At 47.0% G+C, this 8,372-nt stretch overlaps 1 protein-coding gene across 2 annotated transcripts in view; it reads left to right on the top strand.

The window, feature by feature from the left end:
- Positions 1-1,798: 1,798 nt before the first annotated feature.
- Positions 1,799-8,372, top strand: part of ELF3 (E74-like factor 3 (ets domain transcription factor, epithelial-specific)) — an 8,021-nt gene continuing 1,447 nt past the window's right edge. Inside the window, exons 1-7 of one of the 2 annotated variants that reach the window (XM_015424677.1) lie at positions 1,799-1,970; positions 3,522-3,743; positions 4,196-4,285; positions 4,390-4,512; positions 4,864-4,956; positions 6,755-6,853; positions 7,454-7,649. In XM_015424677.1, the coding sequence (XP_015280163.1) occupies positions 1,808-1,970; positions 3,522-3,743; positions 4,196-4,285; positions 4,390-4,512; positions 4,864-4,956; positions 6,755-6,853; positions 7,454-7,649 (986 nt within the window). In that variant the 5' untranslated portion in view covers positions 1,799-1,807. Of the gene's footprint in view, positions 1,971-3,521; positions 3,744-4,195; positions 4,286-4,389; positions 4,513-4,863; positions 4,957-6,754; positions 6,854-7,450; positions 7,650-8,372 lie in introns of both variants that reach the window. The other variant, XM_015424676.1, reaches the window with a different exon arrangement.

Here is an 8,372-nt window from a genome sequence, read left to right as displayed (position 1 = left end):
TGCGTGGGAGGTAACAAAAGGGGCCTCGGAAAGGTGGGGGGGGGGGAGAAGAGACGCTGCGCCTGATGGGGGTTCAGCTCTTCGGGACTGCGGCACTGGGTATTTGCTGTCAGCATACAAACTGCTTCCCTGGGACACAAACACTTTTGATGGGGTCAGAAGGATCGCTGCCTTCATCTCCCCCTCCTCTTCCCTGAGCCCAGGATCCTCCGCAGGAATCTCGCATTCCACGTTTGGAAACAGAAGGCCGCACTAAGGGGGACCACAGACTGAGCCAGCCAGACATTTTTATGGATTTGGAGAAGACAAAAACTTGCACCCTGCAGTCTCCCTTTATTAGTTTGCAGCCTTGGTATTTACTTCTTTATCTTGCCCTTCTTACAAGGGCGCCATATGTATTCTGCCTCTGCCTTCCCTTTATTTTCACAACAACCCTGTGAAGTGGATTAGGGGAGAGATAGCGGATGTGAGGCAAGGTCATTGGCGGCTGTGAAGGGATTTGAATCCACAATCCAGCACCCTTATCAGCTATTCCAAACTGACTCTCTTCTGGTAATAGGAAAAACAAATGTACTGGGCCTGTGCTGGTTCAATCTGAGTTCAAAATCTTGCAGTTGAGTATCTGTAGGTGCCTGACTTTGCAGGAGAGAGCGGATCAGGGTGGCTGTGGCTGAGTTACTAAACTGAGACTGGGTGATTCAGGGAAGTCTAGCTCTTTTCCAGAGATCACATTAAGCAGAACCTTCTGTCCATCTGCAAGCAAGGAAGTTGCCGTATTCCATCGGTCCATCTAGCTCTGTATGGTCTACTCTGACTGGTACTGAGTTTCCAGAGTATCAGAAAGAGAGAGGCCTTTCCCAGTGCCTGCTGTCTGAGGTCATTTAACTGGAGATATCAGGAATCGAACCTGGAACCTTCTGCAGACAAGGCTAGGTGCTCTGCTGCTAAGCCATAGCCCCACGGTAGAGGATTTGTTAAGGGACTTGCTGGGCATACTACCAGATACTGAAAGTAGGCAGCTCTAGAAGACGCTAAGGAAACACTACGTTTTGGGCTCTTGTCTATGCCAGAAATACGTCAAAACCCAATAAAAATACGAACTTGTTAGTTGTGCCTCCAAGTCACAGTGATTATTGAAGGCTGATGGACAGAATTTTTGTGTAGTTCTTCATAAGTTCTACTTCTTGCCTTTAACCCCCTCCCCTGAACTTTATTGTACTTTCTAAGTTTATTGAAAGGCCAAAGTTATTGTGATTGTTTGCTGAGGGGTGTCACAGCCGATTTATGGCAAAAACCCCCCCCCCTAGGGTTTTCAAGGCAAGAGACGCTCAGAGGTGCTTTGCCAGGGCTGACCCTGCTTAGCTTCTGAGATCTGACAAAATCAGTCTATCTGCGGCTATCCAGGTCAGGTTAAGCAATGGGCAATGGGCAAATTATTTTTTTTTATCACACTGGAACATAACTTTGTTGGTGTTGTTGTTGCTGCGGAGATACTTTCCTTGGCTAGAAACCTGCGGTTTTGTGTTTGGGAGCCCATCTCAGTTGCTAGTGAATCTTGAGGAAATTAGAGCCACAGGGAAACTGAAGGATTGTTGGAAATCAGAAGTGACTCTTACAAAACTGGTGGTGTTTTTTTCCTTTTCTTTTTCTTTTAACTGGTGGTTTCAAGCATGTTATAGGCGATGCTTGATCAGTACAAACTGAGAAGGGATATTGCTGTCTGTGCTGTATGGACAAGTTCTTGAAGGTGAAGCGGGCTGGATCCATCCCCACATCTAACCATTTCAAATTTCTGACAGAAAATCCCATGGCAGGATCCTGTGAGATTAGCAGCCTTTTTTCAAACTACATCTCTGCCATGTACCAGCCAGAGGAAGTGCCTCCAGATCCAGACGTCCTGACCCACCTTGGGGATGATGACAACCTTCCTCTCCCACTGTCCAACTTGCACATGCCAACAGAAACAACTGGTAGGTGTCCGAGGGTTTATTCTCCAGGGAACATGTTGTGCACTGACAAACTGGATGTGGAGGGTGTTGCTTCCCTTAACAGGGTGATGGCAGCACAGTGCAATCTAGCTTTTGCAATGAGCACACTGGGGGAGTGGTCGGAGACATGGCCTTGAACAAGGTGCACAATGGGTAGCTCGGAGGTTCATGGGAGTGGCTGTTCTGCCCTTCTTATGGGTAATTTTGAGCAACCCCATTGACTGCTACTGGAATATGAGCCCCAGAGGGCTTTACGATCTGCCAGTCGGCATCTCCTGGTGGTCCCCAGCCCCAGGGACGTTTGTCTTGCCTTGACTAGAGGCAAGGGCTTCTTCGGCCCTGGCCTCCACCTGGTGAAATGAGCCCCCATATGAGATCAGGGCCCTGCGGGGCCTTTTACTCTTCCGCGGGGCCTGCAGGATGGAGCTCTTCTGCCAGGGTGTCCCTCCCCCCATGGGCCTTCCCCTCCGTGGGTCAGATCTGTGTTACTATCTGAAATAAACCTCATCTGTTGGGGCACTGATTAGCATATAGGAATTTTGTTGTGTTTTATTGGATGTATTTTAATTGGTTTTAATTGTTCGTGTACTGTGTTTGATGGAACCCGCCCTGAGCATGCTATGTGGGGAGGGCAGGATACAAGCCTAACAAAATAAATAAATAAATAAAAACCGTATGGGGAAAGCTTTGAACACTTGAATTTGGCAATAGTAATAGTAATATTAGTGTGCCGTCAAGTTGCAACCAACTCATGGTGACCCCTGGACCGTGGGCTTCCAAGGGAAGAGAGGAAGTAGTCTGCTGTTGCCTTCCTCTGCATAGCAACCCCAGCCTTCTTAGTTGTCTCCCATCCAAGTACTAACCGTGGCTGACCCTGCTTAGCTTCCGGGCTCTGACGAGATCAGGCTAGGCTCTCAGGCTGTTCCCCTTAACTGCTACTGGGATAATGTATGGAAAAAGCTTTGAACTGTCGGATTGGGCTATATTAATATTATAGTTGAACGCGTTACCATTTCCCTCTCCCATAACCATGGGACATTCCTTACTTGAAGAACTGACCCGGCAGGGATAGGAGAGACTACTGCCTTTGAAGCACCCTGAGTGGCACAGGTCCTCTTTAAACAAGGCAGACGATGGGTAGCTTGGAGAGCTGCTGGGAACTTTTCCAGTTCACCTTCCCAACAGTGAAAAGCAGAAAGAGCAGCCTTTGTAGGGGACGCCACAAGGCATTGCAGAAGCTGCCGTTGTTGGCGACCAGTGGAGGCCTGACTGACTAAGCTTGGAGCTGAGAAACTGCTGTCCTGAATGACCTCACCTTGGTGGGGAGGGGCCTGCTCAGAGATAAGAGAACAGGTGACAGGTGTACGTGTTAGCCACAGTGACTAAACAAGATAAATCTTGTGCGTAAATGAATGGGCCGCACCCTGTGCTGTTCCAGGCAGCAGAGTGTTCTAGACCAGCAAAGCAGTAGCCAGTGCCGCACCTGCTCTGCTAAGCCAGCTCTTTTCTCCCTCCCCCTTCCCCGCTCTGCAGGCAAACCCACGTGGTATGGCGAGATGCCCCACTGCTGGAGCAAGTCTCAAGTCCTGGAGTGGATCAGCTACCATGTGGAGAAGAACAAGTACGACGCCAGTGCCATTGACTTCTCCTGCTGCAACATGGATGGTTACACCCTTTGCCAATACACGCGGGACCAGCTGGGACTAATCTTTGGGCCCCTGGGCGATGAGCTGTATGATCGTCTGCACGAAATCAGTGAGTGTGGCTGTCCCCTCTCGAGGCAGGAACTGGCGAGCTGGGGGGGAATCGGGTGGATCCAAATCTTAGGGCTTTGTTGCCTCACAGGAACAATCCGGAGGTTCTAGAAATCCACGGTGTGGCTGCCACCTTTTATGACTGGTTCGCTCTGTGAAGCTTTTCCAATCCTTTTATACCCATGCCAGATAAAGCTTCACTTGTTGAATTTCTGTACATCCAGCTGCTGTCCAAAGCCAAAGGAGCAGCACCATTTAGTCCATTGGTCCCTGTTTCTCAAAGGCCATCACAGGTTTTTTGATACTTGACCATGATAAATCCTACCGTTTAGAGAATTGGGAAAGCATCTCTCAGCTTGTCCCTTGACAATGCAGGGGGTAGAATCCATGATGGCAGCATTCAGTCTTATTCACAAGGGATATTGAGGCATGTATCTTTCTCCTTACTTGCAGCTTCAGTACCAGATGAACTGGCCTGGATTATGTCCGTGCTGAGGAATGAAGAGGTTTCCCAAGAGTCCCTTTTGGACTCCAACCCTTTAGGTGAGAGGAGAAATGCTTTGGCTGTTCTCTCTCTGTCTCTTTCATGATTTCCCATGTTGTGGATGGATGTGTGTGTAACTCCCAGTTGCCTTCTTTGTTTGTAGACCTTGGGAACTCTTGCTCTCAGGAGTACCTGGAGGAGATGAAGTTAGCAAACCTTTTCTCACAGCCTGACCTTGGCTACTTCTCTGGAGCCATGTCACCAGACAGCTCTGGGTCTGTCACAGGTATGGCTACTGTATGCTCTCAGCTTCTGCTTACCTCTCAATCAACTCTGTCTTAAGTATTATGGGGCAGACTGGTCTTAACAGGTCCAACCAGCTATAAAATCTGCTTCTATCAGCTGTGAGCATCCTGGCAACATCTGGCTTCACTTTGTGGGCTATACTCAGCCTCTTCATGCTTCCCATGAACAAGAAGTTGCGCGTCTTAGAAATGGGATGACAGAGTGTAATTTCCTCTCCTTCATCCATATTTGCCAAGCAGAGGACACTTGGGGGAACCCTCTAGAAGAGTTTGGACCTTGCTTTCTGCTTGCTGCAGTAGCTGAGATTTCATATGCTTTTCTTTCTCTTCAGGGACTATGTCACAGAGCCCTCACTCTCAGGACTCCGGTGGAAGTGACCTTGATCTTGACCCCATAGATATGAAGCACTGTCCCTTTTCTGATGGTGAGAAATGTTTGAGCTTATCAGTGGGAGCCTGTGTGTGAAAGAGAGAATATGTGCCCATACTTTCGGAGACCTTTTGTTTACACAGTGACAAAGGCAAACTAAGTCAGGACAATCAAGTTTCCAGTCCTGTCTACCAAAAGCATGTAGCCAAACATAAAACATTGAGGGAAAATGAGTGCCTGCAACACCTTGGAGCTTTCTAGTGTTTCAAGAAAGAGCTTTAGTTTTATTTCCTGGGCATCTGGCAGAGAGAAGGCTAACCTTCGCTAAATTCCTGAATCTAATTAGAATGCCAGGGCTCAGCCCCAGAACAAATTAAGTATTAAAGTAGGTTTTGAGCTTGTCTGTGTGTAGTACTTCATGAAAGGGCGTCCAAGAAAACATCATTTTCTTACAAGTTTAACCCCCTCCCCCACAGCACTTTAGAATATAATATTCTAGCTTTGCTGTCACAAATGTAAACCTTGGTTGCCTTGGTCAGATGCTGTTCTGTGTCGGTAGACCGTAATCATGGGAAATCCATCATCATAATAAAACTGGGATATTGTCAAATCCTCATAACATTTCTCTAGGAAGCAAGGATCCATAGCTAACTCTGTAGTATATGTTTGCTATAGGACTCATTTAGACAAACCAAGGTTGTGCCCATCCATGCTTGAGGGCCCAAAGCATACTTGAAGGACCAAACCACATATATGGAGTTGGGTTTCACATTGTCCTGCAACTGGTTCTTTGTAATTAAAAGCTACCGTGTGTGTGTAGCAGTAGGAAAGGACTGCTTAATTCTTGGGATAAAATTTTCCACTGAGAGTCAACTCCAATTCCTTTTGTCTTCATAGAGGAGATAAGAGGGAGCTGTTATCTTCCCCATGCAGGGAGGAAAACAACTTGGGAGAGTGATTTTGAGTGGGAAAATGGTCTTACAAGAAATAAAAACAAAAAGAAAGCTGGCTAGTATGTATCATTTGACCCTTAGAACTAGATGAAGTTGTCAGATCACAATAATAGAATGATAGCCGGAATGATAGCGAGCACCGAAGATTGCTGATCTGGTAACTTCTGGTATCTGAGAATTCTGACAAGTCCTTGAATCAGGCAGGGAAAGGACAGAAAGGAAACTGCAACCAGACATGAAGCCAACAACAAACCAACACTGGTGTCTGGAATGAGAAACTTCAGTTTAGCTTCAGAGGTTCCCAAACTTATTTGGGCTACCGCCCCCTTTTCAGGAAAAAAAAATTACTCCGCGCCCCCCTGGACATCTACCTTCAAGAAGTGGACAAAAAGATGCAGTTTGTGGATCTGCACCTGGATCGCTCCAGTCCACCTGGATCGTTCCAGCGTCCCCGAGTATTGCCCACTTTGGGAACCAGTGGGATAGATCAGCAAATGGAAACTAAGAGAAGTAAAATTGGAATCAATGTAAATGTTGGTTTCTTTAAATTTCACTTTTAGTTTTACCTGTTCATAAACACACTCTTCTTAGTGACAGAATGTGAAAACAAACAATTTAGTTAGTGCTTGTAAGTGAGAAGATATTGCTGTGACACAAGAGGATAAAGGATGTGCTTTATCATGGAAGACCACTCCATATAGTGGGAGCCACTGTTGAGAAAGAAAGAAAGAAGAAGCTGTAGTAGATTGGAAGCCTGCAGCCTTTGCAAGGTTGGGGTAGGCAAAAGGTGGCAACCAGAGAAGCTTAAGTGGCACATGGGGGTATAGGTTGAGAGATGGTCCTTGATGTGCTCTGGGAGATAAGACTATATGTATCGTGCTTTTCCTCCTGTTCCTGCAGGTGACTATAAGAAAGACCTCAAAAAGCGGAAAAGGGGACGACCCAGGAAAGCCAGCAAGGAGAACAGAGACTGTCTGGAGACCAAAAAGAGCAAACACTGTACGTGAATCCCCTTCATGGCTAGGAACGGTTCAAGACATTGTGGCCATTTCCTGCAGCCCTCGATTTTCTGCCTCAGCATCCTTGGGGGCACAGCTCTCAGGCTGTACACTGCTTGATAGATGCACTTCAGTATCCCTGCCCATGTTGATAGATGCACTTCAGTATCCCTCCCCATAGCACCCCCTTGAGTTGCTTGTGCCAGTCCTCCACCCAGGGGAGGCACCTACACAATCAAGATTCATAAACAGTGCATAAGACACAGACATGACACAGCCTTTAGCACTTTTATCCCAGAGGGACAAAGGCAATGCATTGTTGATCACCTCACTGTTGATCACCCTCATGTCTGCCAAACTGTCTCCCTGTATAACAGAGATCCAGCTTCTTGTTGGGCTGAACAGCGCCAACTCAGCTGCCTGGCAAAGTCTCCTGATTCAGAGCTGGCTCAGATGATCAGCCACGTTACTTGTGCTCTGACACCCATGGAAACTTATAGCCTAGGGACCTCCTCCTTGCCTCCAGACAGCTGATCCTAAATGGGGGCCATTTTGTGATTATTTTTTTGGTTGTTTTCCTTCCTCTTCTCTTTCGAAGCAGCCCCAAGAGGCATCCACCTGTGGGAATTCATCCGGGACATCCTAATTCACCCAGAGATGAATGAGGGGTTGCTGAAATGGGAAGACCGGCGAGAAGGCATCTTCAAGTTTCTGCGTTCTGAGGCAGTGGCTCAGCTCTGGGGACAGAAGAAGAAGAACAGCAGCATGACCTACGAGAAGCTGAGCCGGGCCATGAGGTGGGTGCCATGGCAACAAGGCTGAACGGGGGGGGGAGTGTTTAAAAACAGTAATTTGGTATGACAGGAAGCACAGATTTCTATAATACTGTTCTGTGGGGACATTTCCATCACCATATTTCTGACCAAAGGCAAACACCCTATTTGAAGCTTTCCTGCATTGGGGGGACGGGATTTATTTTTCAAAGAAAGTGGGGTATGTTATTTATATAGGGCTATACAGAGAATACAGAGTAATAAAAGGGGGGGAACAGGTTGGGCCCTAACTAACTTATAACCTATATTTAAACTGTGAGAGGACAACAAAGGAGAAAGAGGAAGGAATGGACCATTGATGATAACAAGGGGTAGATGTGAGCCAATGCAGTTGCATGCATCTAGGTTTAGTCTGAGTAGGGAGTGTAAGTCTAAACTAAAGATTTCCACCCCTCCAAAAATGGGATTTGAGGAGGGATTTGAAGGACTAGCACCATGTTAATTTTCCAGAAGGGTGTTTGTGGCGTAGGAGGCAACCAATGGATTCAAATCCTCAGACACAAAATCTCAACCACAAAAATGAACTTGGATAGCTATGAATAAGTCACGCTCTTTCGGCTTAATTTACCTCATAGGTTTATTCATCATATTTATAATCTCACCTTTCCCCCGAGAGACTCAGGACAGCATCCTGTTTTTCTCCCACACAACAACCATGAGCAGCAGGTTAGGCTGAGATGAGAGAAC

The sequence above is a fragment of the Gekko japonicus genome, unplaced genomic scaffold (genome assembly GCF_001447785.1).
Source record: "Gekko japonicus isolate JY-2015 unplaced genomic scaffold, Gekko_japonicus_V1.1 scaffold640, whole genome shotgun sequence".
Classification (NCBI taxonomy): Eukaryota; Metazoa; Chordata; class Lepidosauria; order Squamata; family Gekkonidae; genus Gekko; species Gekko japonicus.
Note: the sequence above shows the minus strand (reverse complement) of the source record. Positions and strands in the feature narration are given on the sequence as shown.